At 38.5% G+C, this 19,306-nt stretch overlaps 3 protein-coding genes across 7 annotated transcripts in view; 2 read left to right on the forward strand and 1 right to left on the reverse strand.

Annotated features, from left to right (window-relative positions):
* The window catches only part of LOC110853674 (multiple PDZ domain protein), a 92,718-nt gene that overhangs the window by 35,249 nt on the left and 38,163 nt on the right, over window positions 1-19,306 (reverse strand). For all 3 annotated transcript variants that reach the window (XM_035854513.1, XM_035854514.1, XM_035854515.1), the window contains 4 exons: window positions 12,331-12,559; window positions 11,741-12,265; window positions 11,465-11,668; window positions 10,310-10,761 (listed from right to left, as the gene is read on the reverse strand). In XM_035854513.1, coding sequence (XP_035710406.1) covers window positions 10,310-10,761; window positions 11,465-11,668; window positions 11,741-12,265; window positions 12,331-12,559 — 1,410 coding nt within the window. The remainder of the gene's footprint in view (window positions 1-10,309; window positions 10,762-11,464; window positions 11,669-11,740; window positions 12,266-12,330; window positions 12,560-19,306) is intronic.
* LOC118436418 lies at window positions 788-5,098 on the forward strand. Of its 3 annotated transcripts, none has more exons than XM_035854519.1 (5): window positions 788-3,292; window positions 3,356-3,682; window positions 3,783-3,851; window positions 3,918-4,600; window positions 4,679-5,098. In XM_035854519.1, exon 1 carries the CDS (start codon window positions 1,098-1,100, stop codon window positions 3,096-3,098), a length of 2,001 nt encoding a protein of 666 aa, XP_035710412.1. In that variant the 5' UTR covers window positions 788-1,097; the 3' UTR covers window positions 3,099-3,292; window positions 3,356-3,682; window positions 3,783-3,851; window positions 3,918-4,600; window positions 4,679-5,098. The 3 variants fall into 3 exon arrangements, with proteins under 3 accessions (XP_035710412.1, XP_035710411.1, XP_035710413.1); XM_035854520.1 differs by having other exon boundaries at window positions 3,125-3,292; XM_035854518.1 differs by having other exon boundaries at window positions 788-3,682.
* On the forward strand, window positions 5,850-7,766 carry LOC118436419. Its single transcript, XM_035854522.1, has 3 exons — window positions 5,850-6,357; window positions 6,416-6,883; window positions 7,233-7,766. Exons 1-3 carry the CDS (start codon window positions 5,904-5,906, stop codon window positions 7,736-7,738), a joined length of 1,428 nt encoding a protein of 475 aa, XP_035710415.1. The 5' UTR covers window positions 5,850-5,903; the 3' UTR covers window positions 7,739-7,766.

Raw genomic sequence — 19,306 nt, forward strand, 5'->3', positions numbered from 1 at the left:
AAATGAAATCTGTTCCCTAATACTTCCTGAACCGAGAAAACCCAGAGTCAGACCAACTTTCCCCTCTACTTCTGAGTAACAATAGGCCCTATTCCGAAATGAGTTTGAGAAGCTGGATAATTTCCGGTGGTATCGATTTCGAGAAAGTGTAAGAGTAATCTTGAAGCCAATCTCTCACGACCGATACTTATACACTTATCCACGATATGTACTTGTACAGCCAATATCCAATCTTGGCTTAACGGGACGTGATCGAATGGTGGAGAGGGAACCCTCACTGCATGGAAGTTAGCTACTTATTATTATTCGAAGTCGGGTAGCTTTAATTATGCGTAATGTGGGAGGAAAAGGTGAATAAATGTGGCATAATATAGATACAATTTGGCTCGAATTTTCAGAAATTTGCATGTATTGAGATTTTGAGGCAATTTTGAGGAAAAATAGACAATCTGCTATTTGTGTAATGCATTTAGTAGCCGTCTTATCGACTTTAAAAGTGCGAAATCATAGATACTTTAAAGTAAAGTCATACTCCAGGACATTATAAAACCCAAAATAGTATCTGGAAAAGCAAACAGTACTTTGTATTACATACAAAGTGGATTGTACAAAGTTTGTACAATCCACTTTGAAAAAGTGGTCTCACAAATACGATTTAAACCAACTTGGTAGTTACTTCTGGCATTGCATACGTACACAGCTCTACGACACTCTACGTATTATCATACATAACTACCCAACCGGCCAAGTTGGTCCTGAGGTTTTCCCATTCTCGTCCCAGACGTCAGTTGCAGGACATGTCATCAAATTGATATGATTATGATGTCTTAAGGATCTTATGAAATGATGCATGCGTTTAGGAACTCCCTAAGATCTGTTTTCCATGAGGAGCTAGAGACAAAAAGTTAGGAGAACCTCAGGACATCTTAAGTTGATCAGTTTTTCATGAATTTTACGAGGCATAATAAACTGTGCCCCCAAAGCAACCGCGGCCAACCAGAAACATTCAAATTTAATATTCAATAACATTCGCTATATATCGATCAGTTAATTACTTTTAGTTTCGAGGCAGACAATTTTTTAAATTGGTTTTTGGTATGCCGAAAGAATTGATTTATTTGTCGCAAAGACAATTACGTCGGAGGGTGCACAAAAGTGTAGCTGCAACATTGAACAAGCTCAGAAATTCTGAGCCAAAACAAACTCCAGTTATTTCACATTCATTAATAAACAAAGATACATCATGTTTAATTAGCTCCCCTGAAGTCAGTGAAAATAATCAACCAGTTCCCATTCCTCAACTAAAACCAATCGAAGTCAAACTGGATACTTGGACTGTGAGTGAAAGTGATTCAACTGAGAACGAGGAAAGTGAAAACGAAAGCGAATTATTGTGCGACGAATTAAAATTGTGGTCAAATAAGAACTTAATTTCTCAATCAGCAACGGGTGATTTATTGAAAATTTTAAGAAAACATAAGTGTTTCGAATCTCTTCCAGCAGATGCAAGAACATTGAAGGGAACCTGTCGTAATTTTGAAGTAAAAGAAATTCCTCCAGGGCAGTACGTTCATTTAGGATTAGGCAATGGAATCAAATCATTTATCAGAAATTTTTGTGAAAATAAAGTGCCAAAATCAATAGAACTTTTAGTTAATATTGATGGAATTCCCATTTCAAAAAGTAGCAAAAGTGACCTTTGGCCAATACTGTGCTGTGTTCGGGGTGGAGATTTTTCTTTTGTACCTAAACCATTCGCCGTTGGAATTTTTCATGGACCAGGAAAACCCAAAGATCAAAATGTTTTCTTGAGTGAATTTGTGACTGAGGCAAAAGAGTTAATTACTAACGGTTTAGTTGTCGACGGTCGTAAGATCTGCGTAATAATTTTTGGCTTTATTTGTGACGCCCCCGCAAGGGCATTTATAACGTGCACGAAGTATCATTCAGGTTTCTCAGCATGTAGTAAGTGCAAACAAGTTGGGGAACGATATGACAATAGAGTTATATTTTCTAGCTCATGTCATCAACCAAGACAAGATAGAGATTTTCATTTATGCGACGATGACGACGACGATCATCACCGGGGAAAAACAATTTTGAGTGACCTGGGGGTTGGATTAGTTAGCCGAGTGCCGTACGAATTTATGCATTTAATTTGTTTAGGTGCAACTAGAAAATTGCTAAAATTATGGACAACAGGAAAGCCAAAGTATTTAAAACTCAGTGGAAAAGTGATGAATGATATAACATGTGCATTAATTAAACAGCAGAAGTACGTTCCCAGCGATTTTAATCGACGCCCACGAGAATTAAATGAATTAGCAAGATGGAAAGCCACAGAGTATAGACTATTTATTTTGTATGTAGGACCGGTGGTACTAGAAAAACAAATACCAAATAAATACTATGAACATTTCCTTGCTCTTCATCTTGCAGTTTTGATATTTACAAACACTGGTTTAATTTTAAAATATGGAGATTATGCAAATACGCTTTTACAATATTTTGTTCGAAATTTTGCAACTCTTTACGGAAAGGAAAACCTATCGTATAATATTCATGGGTTATTACATGTGCACGACGACGTAAAAATTTTTGGAAATTTAAATGAATACAGTGCATTTTGTTTCGAAAATTATTTGGGGCAAGTTAAAAATCTTGTCAAAAGTGGAAATCGCCCATTGGCTCAAGTGTGCAGGAGATTGTTAGAGCGGGAGGCACAATCGCAGAAGAAGCAAGGCAGTCAAGTCAACAAGGGACCAAGTTCAACTAATAAAATTATTACAGTAAATTTCAAGAATTCTTTTTTAAAGGCAGATGGTAGAAATTGTTTTTGTAAGTTAAGAAGTGGTCAATTAATTAAAATTACTCAAATTACTAAAACGGAGGGTGGCGAAATACTTTTAGTTGGTAAAGAGTGCATCGATTTACAATCATTTTACACAAAGCCGTGCAATTCTATTGACTTGGGTGTTGTGAGTTTCTCAAACTTTGATTCTCCTAGAGGCTGGGATTTTAAAGAGTTGGAAGAAAAATACTTTGTGTTGTTACGACAAGATAACACATTTGTTGGCTTTCCTCTTCATATCGACTAAAATGAAGTTTGCTATCGTCCATTTCGTCCTAACAAACGACGTCGCCGTGATTCCAACTTCCTGGATTGTGTTAAAGAATGAAGCATGGTGGCCACCTTACAAAAGTAGTACAAGAATTATGACGGCAGTAATGAATGCAGAAACGGTCGGATCAACTTGGCCGAAGTACCAAATCAGGGTGATTAAGGAATATGGTTAGTAAATAAAATATTTTTAAAAAGATATTTTTAAAAAGCCACAAAATTTAATATTACTAGACTCATACGAGAAAGCTCGAAGCAATCTGAAGAAGTCCGAATCAACATCCAATTTGGAGTCGGAAGCTGAAGCGGCGCCAAAATCTCGAGGGCCCAGGTCAAAAAAAGTATTTTCTGCAGCACTTAATCCTCATCGGAATAAACCAACCAGCATTGATTCCGACAGTGAATGGGAGAGTGATGATGGAAAAATTGGTAATGTTTCGCCCCCACCTTCGCTCCCACGCTCACCCGGTCCGGCACCTCGGTTTTCTCAAGCAATTGGTTTGCTATCAATTGCTGAAGGAAGTGGAACTAGTATCACAAGCAGGAAATCAACATCGAGTGGTAAATTGGAAGAAATTTATTTTAAACAATTAAATTTGGAATTTTTTAAAATTCGTAAATAGTTGTAATTGATTTAATTAATTGCCTTAACTTAATGTAGCTCAATCCACTCCAGCCAAATACACTCCTTTGAAAAGTCCAAAAAAAAAACTTATCCCAAGTTTTAGCGGTGAGATGCTAACATATTATTACAACACTACATTAGAAAAAATTCTAAAATAAATTCATTTATCAGGTGCCGAAATTAGGATCGGAGCACGATCAAATGACAATGTGCCGTTTGATGAGTTCGTTGTTAAAGCTTTGAAGCGCTTGCACCAAAAGGTCGATCTTCAGGGTCAACTACTAGTAAAAATTGTGAATTTTATCGAGGCGGGCACTGCAGGAAGTGCTGCACAGTTTGGACAGGAGGAGTTTACATTTGAATTTCCAATGAATTTGATGGAACAGGTTGACAATTTGGAGACAATAATCAAAGATCCCATTGAATTCAAGAAATTGGTACAATTTTTATATTAATTAATTGTAAATTAATTGACAATAGCCCACTTAACAATTAATCCATGTAGATTACTCATCTTGAATGGCTTGGCGGAAAGAACTATAATGAAAATATGAAGAAAATACTCGAATATCTTTTCACGAATGAACTCGCTTCTCAGTTTGCATGGGAAGGTATTAGAAAAATTAATCCAAAACGAGCGTTCAAGGATTTGAAACTTAAGGACGCCATATTTGGTGAGCTAAATTTTTGATGAAGGACTTTATAAATATAACATACACCTATTGAAATTTTGAATATTTTAATTTCTAGGTGCCATTAGAAAAAATCGCCTTATTAAATCAGTTACTGAGAACGAACTGAAGGTGAAGGGGGCATCGTGGTTACAACATGCTCCTGATCGTATTAAGGCAGATGTAAGAATTATAAATTTACACTTTTAATTAATTTGTATAATTGGTAGAAAATAAAATATAATCTAATTCAATTTTCAGGCAATTGCCGCAGAGAAACAAGCTCAACGACAGACTGGCTCAAACTCTGTTGCAGGCAGAAACTAATTTTTTCAAATTAATTAATCCGTTGTTTATGTTTTGAAATTTTTGTTTGATTTTGATTATAATTGTTTGAGAATAAATCACTCAAAAGGCTTTCTGGAAATATTTTGTTGAAATTAATTGGTCATATAAATATATTTCATGGAAACCATTAGGATGTATTTTTGGGATGCCTTTTGGACGTCCTCTACTGATCATAGGAAGATATCATCTTCGCGGACATTTGTGCATCTATATGACGTCCTAAAGTGCACTTACGTCCTGATTTTGAGATCTTGGGGACGTATGTTAGTCAGGCGCATGAAATCTTTCTGACCACTATAAGATATACTTTGGCCGGTTGGGTATTGATATCTTATGTATAATCCTATGACTCTGACGTGTATACATCTTTGTGCTTGTGCATTAAACTACAAAACAAAAAATGTAAGTACAGTCTGTACACACAGACAGCAACGTGACTCGTTACAATAAACGTTGAGATTTCAGGGTCACTTTACTTACACCAATTATTCAACAATCCCAATCTTCCCATTGACCACTGTTTATCCATTTTAATCAATGCCACTCATGTGGTCTGACGTTTCTCATATCTAGCTGAATCAAACTTTCACAATGGTCAAGGTTGCTTTAATCCCAGATCAGTACACCAATTAAATCATAAATAAACCGTCACAACGAATGTAACCAAGGGGTGAAAGAAGTGTGTTATCCGTATTTCAATTCAAATTGATGCATGTATGCAATTTGACCTTTAAATGACATTTCATGACCTTTTGACCTTGATGGGTGTGACCTACAGTGCCCATCTTCGAACTCGTCCTCTCTATTGACGTTAGGAGTTTACGTTCAAAATTTCAAGTGTCTATGTCTTTTCGTTCAAAAGTTATCGGAGCTACGGACAGACAGACGGACGGACGGACGGATGGACGGACGGACGGACGGACAGACAGACGGACATAACGATCTTATAAAGGGCTTTCACCCCTTAATAAATATGTAGATGGTAATCTGAAGATAATAATTAGATATATGCTGAATATTGTGGTGTGGTACATGTGTATTTAAATCGCATGCTGCCAAACATTATTAGCAGTTTAGCAAAGTTGCTTGTAGTGTCAGTATCCAACTTTATATTGTGCTTATCATTCGCATTTCGATAATGTCTCCCACCCACGAACAAATGAACTCATCGACCAGCCCCACCGACCTGCCCACCACCAACTGCAATGACCTAATTACTCAAGAGTTTTTGCAAAATGCGTTAAAAATGGAGGCGAACGGAGGTTCTGCTCCGGAAATTGTTTCTTATCTTGCCACCCCTGGATCTAAACCGGGTGATAATTATGCAAGCATCATTTACTCCGTCGATATTAACTTATCGGACGGAACTAAGCGTCACCTTCTGATTAAATGCTATCCGAACCACCCCTCGCGACAAGAACTGACCAACAAGATGAACCTGTTTTTCAAGGAGTGTGAAGTGTATTCGAAATGGATGCCGGAGTTGAGGCGCATGCAAAAAGAAGTGTTTGGTCTGGATAAGGAGGACGCTGTCAAGTTGCCATATGCGAAATTCGTGCATGGCGAATGTATCGATTTCCAGTCGGAGGAAGGTATTAATTAGTTATTTCATGAAAAAATAACCGAATTTTAACATAGTCTGATTTTAAGGTGATGCTCGAAAGTCTGGACCGATCTCATCTCTCGATAATTACATCATTATGGAAGATCTCCGTAAAACGCACGGTTTTCGAATGACTAGCCGATTAGAACCTCTGGACTTTGACCACATGAAACTCGTCATCTCTGCCCTGGCCAGAGTGCATTCGGTGAGCTGGGCGTATCGCAACCACGTGGAGGAAAATATTACACAGAAATTCCCTTGCCTTGTGACGAACATGCCGGATGAAGAGGTTGCAATTTTTAGCAATGTCGTCCGCTCTAATTTGGAACAAGCGAAGGGGATTTATGACAAAGAGTTTGGCCCTAAAAATGCCTATACTGCTGTAGCAGACAAGTTTTCTGGCATGATTGACAGGATATCTAGCCTGTTTACGGGAAGTGGTACGGCGGAAGGATTTGAGAAACTTATGCGTGTAAAGACCTCAGATAAGTTTGGAAGGGATGCAGAAAATCCAGGTACAAAATTAGTGGACATCCGTCAGATACATAATATATTTAAATGTGATTAGATTTTAGCGTACTAACGATCATGATTCATTAGTTTCTGAACGAAAATTTGAAATTTATGAATTGCCAGTAATATCAATATGCCTCCAGCATAGGTTCCGCCGGAAAACCGAGCGTTTTCCCCAAATAGCGGCGCCTGAAACTTGCTAATTTTTCATATTCGCAAGTGCCGCACTAAATGTTGTTTCTGAAGAGTTGCGACTAACAGGGTCAAAAAATAATTTGGGTCCCCATGTCCCCATTGTCAGTTGACAAACCATAGTCTAAATCTCTGAAATTGTTCCTACTTCCTCCCCAGAACCTTGGCGAATCATAATTCACGGTGACTGCTGGAGTAACAATATGCTATTCCGATACGACTCAGCGACCGGAAAACCTCTTGAAGTCATTCTCCTCGACCTCCAGAAGCCACTTGAAGCATGTGTCGTAAACGACCTCCAGAACCTCATCTACCTTTGCACGACCCTCGAATTCAGACGGAAATACCTCGACGACCTCCTCCAACTTTACCACGACACGTTCAACGGCGTTTGTGAAAAATTAAGGACACCAACGCTACCCGGATTTTGCATGGATTCACTCCGATTTCGGTATCACAGGGCAAAATTTTTTGGTTATTACATGGCTATGATGGGAATCCCTATAATACTGAAAGAAGAAGTTGCCAACATGGAGGACATGGGAGACGACAAAAATCTCACGGATGCGTTCACTGAGATATGTTCGGGGGCTGGAACGAATAACACAGTTAAGGAGAGGCTTATCGAAGTCACGAGGGAAATGATGGAGGACGGTATATTTTAGCGAGATAAGTAGCTGAATGATAAGTAAGCACCCCATCCATTATTCTCACTAAACGTGGATTCCAGGGCAATTCATAGCAAGCGATTCATAGTTATATAGCTCGTAGCATACAATTCATAGCACGTACATACCATAGTCGTTATGACTGATAGTAGTATCCACACATAGCGCATCTTTTCGTAGCACGTACAATACATATTTATATCGCTACGTAGCAATACATAGCGAGAAACCAAAAACGAAATTTTATCAACTGACTAAGCAAAGAAATTTTGACCCGAGTCAAAGGTTATGCATCTGCTTTATCCGTTTGTCCATCTGCCCATAGCCAACATAATCTTCGTTAAACTCAACTTATTCACTTGAAATTTTTTACAAATATTTAGACCGGGTCATATTACACCGGTGTGAGTTATGGGTTTAGTGCTGAATATTCGAAAAATAGCTCACAATAAGTTCAAATAAATCTCTACTTGGTCCATTTTTAGACGAACCCATCAATGATCCATGGATGGACTATCTCGTGCATAAATAAGACACGCTTTTACTCCTCCTTGAATGCAAATATCTCTGCCAAACGTGGCCATTGGGAGATAGTGTTTTTTACAAATTTCATACTTAACAAATTTCATACATTTCATAATTAAATTTGCGATTGATTGAGACTAAATTGCTCAAAGCATACTCTGGGAGTTGTGTAAGATTTGGGATCCAGAACGTACACTCTAAATAAATTTGATTAAAATTTACTCAATTTTTAGTAAAATTGCCACCAAAGCTAATATTGAGTAAAATTTACCCTGACAAAGGTAAAATTTACTCAAGGTTGAGCAAAAATCTTTCAACCTTGAGTAAATTTTACCTTTCTCAGTGTAAATTTTACTCAATAGTTGCTTTGGTGGCAATTTTACTCAACTTTATTTACAGTGTACAAAATCACGATTGCTTGACCTTAAGTATCTAGGTAACGCTTCTCCCTTAACGGTTGCGACAAATGGTCGAGTTACAAATAAAAAATTCATTTTAAAATCGTTGGTTCAAAAAGGGCGTTTGAGTCTCCAACTACTTTGACCTTTAAGAACTTTTGAACGGGCAGACATAGAGACTTAATTCTTAAAGATGAAATCATCGTAATTTTTTGATTGATTTTTTAAGCTAAAAATCTCGAGGGTACCATTTCGAAAATTAAACTTGAAATCTCCAGTGAGCCCGAGTCAGACTCTGTGGTTGTCGGTCAAACCAACCATTTTCCATGAAATTGTAATGTACCAAAAGCATTTAAACTTGTGGAGTGGCATATTTTTGAAAAATCTGTATGGATCAAACCCTACGGTCTCACCCGTTCTGAAAATTTCAGCTCAATCGGTTCAGCCATTTTGGCTATCGTGTTCCGGAAGGACATGATAACTGATTTAGGCGAAAAAGACAACAATTTTGCGGAGCCTTTTAAGATGGCATTATTCTGAGAGCAGGACTCGTAATGAACGATGTGCATATAATTTTGTGATTTATTTTTGGTATACAAACCATTACAAAACACGAACTTAATAAACTCGGAAAATTTTCCTATTTTAATTCATATTGTTTGTTACGATTAGTTTTACGAGATAACAAGACGCAAGACGGACAGACGGACATAACGGGTACATAAGCCCTGATTCGGGCTAAAACCCTAAATTTAGTTAAATTTTTCACCAATGCATAGTATGCATTGCATACTATGTATGCACGTGCATAATACAAATTGTATATTTGACAAAAACTGGCGTAAAGTGCATTAGTAAAATACATTTGGTACAGTAAAATTCTATGCAAAATGGTCGGTTTGACCGATAACAGCGAGCTTGACTCGGGCTCGTAAAGGCTGCACACTGGAGATTTCAAGTTCAATCTTCGAAATGGTACCCTCGAGATTTTTAGCTTAAAAAATCAAGCTAAAAATTACGATGATTTCATCTTTAAGAATTAAGTCTCTATGTCTGTCCGTTCAAAAGTTATTAAAGGTCAAAGTAGTTGGTGTATTTGTAAGGGACTTTTACACCAACTATTTTAAAAATAATTATTTTATTTGTAACTCGACCATTTGTCGCAACCGTTAAGGGTAACTAGGCACTAAAAGTCAAGCAATCGTCGTACAAAATCTTATGTTGAAGGTGGTGATTTTTAATTTTAGGTGACAAAAAAGACTATGAATTGTACTGCTATGAATCGTATTAAGCTATCAGATATAATAGCTACGAAAACTATGTGCTTCGAGTTGTAGCATGCTACGAATTGTATTTTTGCTATGAATTGTGTCTGCTACGAATTTCATGCTATGAACCGTCTGGCACCCCTAAACGTGTGATACATACACATAAATTCATGATAATAAAAAACTTGACATTTAATTATAACGCAAATTTTCTACTATTTCTCTTCATCTAAAGTGGCTTATGTAATTTGGTTTAAATAAAAATGAGATTCCTCTACACGAAAAATTCTACCAGAAATTTGGCACTCTCACATTTAAAAAATTAATATCTGGCACATTTAAACCAGAAATTTGAATCACAATTAAAATCCTCTCACCTCAAATCTTTCGAAAATAACTGCGCCCTCCTGAGTATCGCTCTGGCCTGAGCATTCGTCACGTTTCTTAATCCCTCATTATTCACCGTGACCAAGTAGTCACCCGCTTGAATCCGCCCGTCTCGGTGGAACGGTCCCCCGACCGCGACAGAGGTCACCATCACCCCATTGACGCCGTCATCCACCAACTCCACATTTATCCCCAAGGGTTCCTCCGCCTTCTTGATTTTCGTCGTCCGTTCCAACGCGACGGGGAGGGCGGCGGGTGAACCAGAAGTTGATCCTCGACCCACCGACACGCCATCGTAAGGTTGATGCGTCGGTAGGGTCGACGTCGACGTGTGATGGTCACCCGCCGAGAAGACGGACACTGAGGCTGAGGGGCGTCCATACGTCGGAGCGGAACACGTGATGAGACGTTCAGTCGCCGAGATGGGAATTATTGGAGTTACCTGAACCGGAAATGACATGGTGACATGATGACGAATTTTTTAAGCAATTTAAGTATTTTTAAGTGTGGACGAGTGACAATCTGAGATGACGAAAACTCATAAATAATTACAGGTTAGTGTTTAGGTTTTTGGGAAAAAATGGTGAAAAAAATCATAAATAGAAAATGTGTTCAGCATGCATATTCGTTTTTATTAATCAGTTGTCAGTAACTGTTAATAATTTGGTTACACGTCGTTAGTAAGCAAAATCAAATAAATTAGTGTGTTAATTGATGTCGTTTACATGCAAAAATAAATAAATACAAACGAGAAACTAAAATTGCAGAACTTCTTCAACCCAGTACTCATTTTCTCTTGATTTTCAGAAAATGTGCCAAATTTTCATGCACTCCGAGGCAAGAAATGTGTGAAATGAGGAGGAAAAAATAATGCATAAATCAGACCACAGACAGATAATCATGCAATTTAATGTATTTTTATCCCCGATAAAGAAAAAACAAAAGTGACCAAAATAAGTAATAAATAAATTTGCGCAGGAACAAAAGTAAAGTAGTGAAAGTATAGTGAAACGAAAAGCGGTAAAGGTATATAGGCAGCCAATATTTTGCATATTTTTTTTGCGTGCGTGTCATCATCATCATCATCGTCAGCACTCATCTTCAAAAGATGGGGAAGGAAGGCCAAAAATTTTCAGAATTTTTACTTCATTCTCATTCGACATGTCAATCTCGTTCATATTTCTCGGCGGAGGTGGCGGCACGCCGGGTGGGATGTACGTGTCAATCGTGTGGTCAGCACTGTCTAGAAGGACAGGCGTTCTCGGTGACGAAAGGGCCGACGAGAGCAGTAAATCTGGTCCGAATCCGGGTGGCGGAGGACTTATTGGAAGCGGAGGTGGCGAAACGTCCTGAAAAAAATGGATATAAAAAATGTAGAAATTTTCAAAAATTTTATTTAAGCACGAAATTGAGCTATCTACCTGACTCTGCGTAGATGAAATTGTCGTCATCGAATCCGGAAGTGGGAGCGGTTTCGCCACCGCGATTCGTACCATACCGCGTGGCGCGCCTTTCAGCGCTTGCACGGCTTGGTCTAGCGTCGCGTTTTCTAGATTGGTCGAATTAACGGCGAGTAATCTGTCGCCCGGGATGAGGCGACCGTCTTGTTGAGCGACCCCGCCTGGGACGAGGGATCGGATCACGATGAGCGTCTCATTCGGGTTCATGGGGTCTTGATAGTCGAGGATAGAGAAGCCCAGGCCTCTGTCGCCTTTGGGTAATTCGATCACAGTGGGGATGGAGGACCACATGGCCAAACCCGTCAAAGGTTCGAGACTCCGGGACTTGAGTTTTGAAAGACTACTTCCACCCGGCGTTTCTCCCGGTCCGGTGCCACCCGTGCCAGCACCAGTGGTTCCGGTGGAGGCGAGCGAACCGTCCGATTTGGCTTTGACGAGGCGGTCATTTCCTTGAAACAGGTTTTGGAGTGAGCCGCCCAAAATGTTCTGCAAAATAAAGTTGCAGTTTAATTTCCAGATTTTTATTAGTAAATTTTCCTGATTTTTCTTACTCTTGCTGCAAACGCGTTTCTATCCTGCGCCGTGTCGATCGGTCTCCCCGGCGGGGGCGCGCCAGGTCTTCGAGCACATACAATTCGGACCGAAATGGGCAAATCTTTCAAAATGGAGACAACTTCGACATGATTGAGTCCGAGGAGACGACGCCCGTTGACTTCTAAGAGTTCGTCGCCACCTAGCAGTTTTCCAGCACGTCCGACCGGACCGTCTTGAAGGATGGATCTGTAGGATAGAAATTAAAATGAAAACCGTTCTCACAAAAAATGTTACAAGGGTCAAGGTTAAAGTAAATGTAAGGGGTGGTTCCAAAAACAACAACCTTTTTGAAGGCCACCATTCAATTTTTATTATTAATAAATAATTTTACGACCATAAAAAGTGACGCCTACTATTCAGCCGATATTAATAGTCCCAATTCGTTGGAAATTTTTCTACGAGGTTATATGGTTTTTGAAAATACTATGAAATTCTACCAGCAAACCTCTTAGATTTTTTTCAGGCTATTAATATTGGCTGAACAGTAGCTATTGCATGTTTCATTGCAATCTCAGAATAAAGTATCTTGTATCTTCAAAAAAGTATTTGAAATAAATATCTTGTATCTGGGATCACGACATTTGATCAAAGTATTTTGTATTTAGACCGGAAAAACATTTCGACTTTTTAGCATTGACTGCATGGAAGTGGCCTGATGTATTCTACTCTACGAGTAGTGTAGCCCGCATTTGCGAGCCACCTTTATAAATCGCCCGTACACAAGTCTCAACTTCCCCTTGTGGCGCGGGGGAGTAAAAAAAACGCAGATACACACACACCAAGTGGCTATTCTTTATCCAAAATCTGATTTGGTTTATTGCTCCGTGTTCTCACTCTCTTTGTGATTATAAACCTTAAGTATTATTGCGTTAAGCTATTAATTGAGAAGTTTTTATTACATGTCTACTTTACCTGTGCTTCTACATAGTCGGACCAGGATTGCCCGTACAAGAGTTTGTGGTGATATATCACAAAATATTACAGATATTTATTCGAAATTTTTATGAATGAACAAGGTCTTAATATTGTTTGGAAATCATATCTTCTTTTTCAAAATTTCCTTCACGGGCTAATTCAGAGGACATAAGTAGTGACAAAAACTGGTAGATCGCGGCACGCACGGTTTTCATGAAAAAAGTGACCATATCTTCAGTAAGTGTGACCTCAGGCCTTTCACACTTATGCAAGATTTAGAACATACTTAGGGTGACCATATTTGTCCTGACTAAAACCGGGACATTTTTTGGCCAAAAATTTTTTCCATAATATCTAGTGCTTGGCGATTCAGATATCACCGAATTTTGAGAATGAGCCAGGAGAGAAAATTAAGTAAATATTGCATGTATGTTACTGGTATTTATGTACTAAAATCTACTTTTTCAGCAATATTTTGGCGAAAAAGTGAAATAATTTAATTTTTCTCGACGATTTAAAAAACCGGGACACTTTATCAAAACCGGGACATTTTCGGGACGCCGGGACAGGGTTTGAAAAGCGGGACATGTCCCGGCTAAACCGGGACGGATGGTCACCCTAAACATACTTGTATCTATAATTTTGCGTACCAGTCATAATTTATGGGATTTAGGTCTGCAGATGCTGAGAACCGTTCTTGGGATGAAATAAAGCCATGAAAATTCCTCCGAAACCAGTTTTGGACAACTTTGCACCATGCGCAGGAGCAGAGTCTGCTTGAAAGGTCATATGTTGGTTTTCGAAGAGTTCATGGTTCAGGTTCTTAACCGTTGGCTCAATGACACTCTGAAAATAATTCTTGGCTCGAAATATTACTCCTTGAGGTAAAAAAACAGAGATTTGCTTTCTCCAGCAACTTTCTCCCATTCACATCATGGTGATGACTTCTTATTCACTACCGCATACCTAAGTGAATGCCAGACATCCGTAGAGCAATTATCCGGGCATTTCGTCTTTTTAATTTTTCTCCAACAGTCAAAATCTTCTCTTTCCTGAAGAGGAAACTCGGTAGGTTTTACTCGCGTACCGTGTACGAAGCACTTTGCTTCAATTGGCTATATTCTTCTTTTTCTTGTTAATGATCATATGAGAAGTGTCCCCTCGCATAGTCTTAACCCTTAGGTCATCCCTTAGTGCCCTCTTGATGGATGATTTGGACACACTCATTTGCAGAACCAACTTCTTGTGATGAAAATGAGGATTTCGCCTAATTCGGACTTTCAATGCTTTCACCGTGGCTGGTGTCCGAATAGCACGAAGTCGACCAGATCTCTTCTGGTCATCAGTACCACTAGTATTGTTGTAACGTTTTGTAATGTCGTTAACCGTCTGTCATTTTTCTCCAGAGTTTTTCAGAATTATAAAATCTCACATATTTTTTGTTTCACGGAGATATGACAGAAAAATTCCAGACGTCTTTGTGAATTTGCTCGCCATTTGATACAATTCTTCATATTTTTGAAAACTTTTGTAGTATGTTATTAAGCACAATATGGGCTATCAGCGTTAATGAACAAAACTGACCTCTGCAAAGTTTGGCGCCAGAATTCAAAGCGCAAACTCTTGTACGGGGAATCCTGGTCCGAGTATGTATATTTACCTCCATTATCGAATAACAACTAGATCCGACACTAACCAGGTGTGTAATCCTTAATTTTATTTGTATTATTTACTAGTATTCTTTTTATTACAGAGGGTCAAGGCCCCCCGTCCTGTACGGATGATGGGGACACTTTTAACTTATTTCATTTATATCAGCTGACGTGTGATTAATTTTTCCTTTTGTATGTAAAATTTCAAATTTTTAACTTTAACATTGGTCTCACTTTTAACTGGAGACCAATGTCAGACGTTTTTTCCGTCAAAATCCGTCTTTTTCGTGACTACTATTGTCGAGGGGACTACTATTGGGGGCTTCACGGTACGTCCCTTTCTTCACAAAAGTTATCCCAAATTTTCACTTCACCTAGAGGTGTGGACCTCTGATTTCATTATGTTTTTCCGGAAGAAAGCTGTTTAATTGATGAACTTTTTATCTGATTAATTTCGTAAGTATATTTTTTGTCCTACGTATTGTCCGAGATATGCTCAAACGAGATGCTATCTTTGGCATAAAATTTGGCATAATTTCTTAAAAATTTGAAACTTTGCACACCAAATGAAAAATTAATCGTAGGTCAAGTGATATAAATGAAATAAGTTGAAAGTACCCCCATCATCGGATATTTTTTTGTGATTAGCAGTTTTTCTAGCTCATACCTCAGTAGTATATGAAAAATTTTTGATTTTTGAATTAGTTGATTTTTAAATTCATTACACCTAAATCTCTTGGAGCGCGTAAACATTTTTTCGTGGTAGTGGCGGACAGCTTTTGCTCCAAGGTTTTTGACCTCATTTTGGAACGGTAAGACATATCGACTTTTCGGTTTTCGAATTTTAGTCGAAGGATGCATGTGCTACACGACATTTCAAATTTCGGGTAAACTGATATCCCTTAGATATATGCCCATAAAAAAATTCCGGATACTTCTTAACCACCCTATAGCAGTCGTTCCTTTAAGGTTGCAGCATTTTAATAACGTTTGATGTAGATTTTAATCATTTCTTTCAAATCGCATGCGCCCCACAGTAGATATGTGTGAATGATTTTGGTAATTGGACAATTTGCAGTGGTAATTATTTTTTATATCCTCGTATGATTTGAATTTTCGCAATTGGCAGGAAGCCTCAGCAGATATCTTGTCCGTAAATTGTCCAAATTTATATAGGAATATTTTCAAATTCCATGTTTAAAAAGTATATTTTGAGCAATACTTGTCTGTAAAATTCTCACTCTGGCATGAAAGAGTAAGCAGAATATCATTGAATGTCTTTTCGAATGTCTTTCTGCAAAAGCTTTGGTTATGGTCAGGGCAGGTTTTCTGATATTTACTTTCAATTAGGAAATGAGTGATTGCAGGGGAAATAGCCGGGACAACGAGCGCGGACGGGAACCAATTCCTCCCAATAATGCAATGCTTAACGGTATTTTTAAATAGTTAAATCAAATCCAAACATCATGTAACGTCTTTAAAAATCATTTATATTACAGGCCCTCCCATGACTGAATGGGCTATGATCGACCCGGCCACCCGTCAGGCCTTAATTTTTAATCGAGTGTTTCAAGGTGGAAATGAAGAAGACTTGGCATCACTTTTCCATGGCGAATATCTGACGGATGCAGTATTGAACGCTGCTGGTCAGCATATTCTTAGGATCAGAGGCCGTGAAGATGGTGATTTCTTCATCCCAATTGAAGCAATTCCACTCTTTCACCACTTGCAAAACATGGATGCTCTTCCAGTGATTTTTAACACTGAAAATGGAAGAATGTTCACTATTCAACACCATAACCGGCATTGGATTCTTCACCACATCGACTTTGAGCAGAGACGAATGGATGTTGCCGACAGTCTAAGAGGGACCATCCCGTTAGATGAAATTAGGACCTTCCAAAACGATCTGGCTAGAATGTTCTCTTATCGATACCAAATTCCAATCCAAGAATGGACACTTCACCAGCCTGATGCTAATCTGCCCCAACAACAGAACGGATTTTCATGTGGGGATTTTGCGCTGGAATTTCTCAGGCGAATACTGGGTGCACAAAACGGCAACGTTTTTAACGTGGATCCATCAACAATTTCAAATGCGAGGCCACGAATTGCTAACGTTCTGATGCAGAACGATTTAAATGGAGTTCAGCTATTGGCTAACCAAGATAACAATCCTCAGACCATTCAAAATATCCTGCTGCTTCTCCATCGAAGAAGTAGATATAGACAAGATGTGGCTCACCGTGACAGGATTTTGAGGGAATTAGGGCAAGCCAGAGCAACTCACAAGGATGTCGAACCTTTGCAAATGAAAATTTTAGAATTGGAAACCAGTCTTCGTAATCAACGAACCAACGGAGTGGAATTGCCAGAAGGGAGTTACTACATTTCAGCTCTTCCGTAAATAATCACCAATTATTATACTTTAGTGTGATCGAATTAAAAATCATAATATTGTTCAAATTTTTTATAACAACAGAACCGTTCCAGTTACAACGTCGACTTCATCAGGGCTTAGTCAGCCCATGAAGCGGGTTAATATCGAGGTTCATCGTGAAACTCCGACAAAAACACCAAAGATTGTTCCAATTGTAAGCGTTGAATATATTTAAAGTGTCATAGTTAAAAATCTACTTGTAAAGTATTAAATATATATTGATATAGAGTACAAGGTCCAGAGATTATTGACACCCAAACAGGGTTCAGTCACCGCTGGGTCTCTGGTAGATGGAGAGCCGTTTGCTGTACTCTGGGTTGCACGGCGAAGGTTAAGAATCTTGGCGATATTTGCGTCGGGTGCAATAAAAGAAGGTATGTAGATTAGTTGTTGATTTGCCCTTATTTACAAGAATCTCGAGGTAAAGCGCAGCAAATAAAGTTATATAATAAATTTGATAAACTCTATTAAATATACCGGAAATTCAACAGTAAGCTGCCGGACTTCCCTTCTAACCCAACCCGTGGTACTATTTTTTCCGATAAGAAAACCGGATATAAATACCGTTGGAACGGCACGGATAGATGGCAGGCGGTATGTTCCACTCCTACTTGCGAAACTGTGGTTCGCAATCATGGTGACCTTTGCTCAAATTGCAAGGCAGGGAGGTGTGTAATTTAATTATTACGTAATTATATAATAATATCGCATAATCTGCTACATAATATGTAGCAGATATAACAAATACATATTATGTATTTGTTATATCCCCAAAAAGGCCTGTTTTCCCTCTAAATCCTTGTGACGGCGAAATTTTTATCGACACGCATACTGGGCTCAGATATAAACGGTATGACAAAAGATGGAAACCCGCATGTACTACATGTGACGCTAGAGTCGACAAACATGGTGACATTTGTTTCGAGTGTAAACACGGAAGGTACATTATTTAGCTACATTTTGAGTCCATATTCCTTTTATTATATTCCATAATTCATGGATTTCCAGAAAATGGGCAGTTTTACCTCGAAACCCTTGCTATGGTGATTTTGCCAACGACGCGCAGACTGGATTTAAATATCGATGGAACGGTAAAAAATGGATACGCGCATGTTGCACCCAACATTGTGGGACCTGGGTTGCCATTCACGGAGACACTTGCTTTCAATGCAAGCAAGGGAGGTATACAGTTATATTATATTATCATATATTCGAGTACATATATTATGCTGTAAATTTTTGTTTACAGAAGACTGATGATTTTCCCACAAAACCCTCGTCATCACGATATTTATGTTGATCCTTTAACGAAGTTAAAATATCGATGGGACGGAAGTAATTGGAAACCTCTATGCGTAAGCCCCACGTGTCAAATTAGGGTTTCAAATCATGGTGACGTTTATTTAGAATGCAGAACAGGAAGGTACTTTGTTATGTTATTCCAATTCCTAGATATTTTATTCATATAACATATTTCGGTAATTTGTAGCAAACGACCTTCTTTTCCTCGAAACCCACGTCGCGGTGATATTTATACTGACCCGCAAACAATGTTCAACTATCGGTTTTACCATATCGATCCTAAAGGATGCAACAGATGGCTCCGTTTGTGCGCCCAGGAAAATTGCACCAGACTTCAGGAATTATATGATTTCTGTACAGGGTGTGCCCGAGCCTGGTAATTATATATAGATAAATAACATATTGAAGGTATTCATTACGAGTTCGCAAGTTAATGTCGCACCAAAATTGCGAAAAATGTATAGGCGAACTAAATACAAGTCAAAACTTTTTTCAAACTTGTGAAGTTTATTTTGTTGCTAACGATGCGAACTCGTAATAACTTTTAACATTAAATTGAAAGAGCATTATGATATTAATTGTTACAGCGGTATTGGTATTCGTGAAATTGGAGAATCTATGGTT

Source organism: Folsomia candida, unplaced genomic scaffold (genome assembly GCF_002217175.1).
Source record: "Folsomia candida strain VU population unplaced genomic scaffold, ASM221717v1 Fcan01_Sc008, whole genome shotgun sequence".
Classification (NCBI taxonomy): domain Eukaryota; kingdom Metazoa; phylum Arthropoda; class Collembola; order Entomobryomorpha; family Isotomidae; genus Folsomia; species Folsomia candida.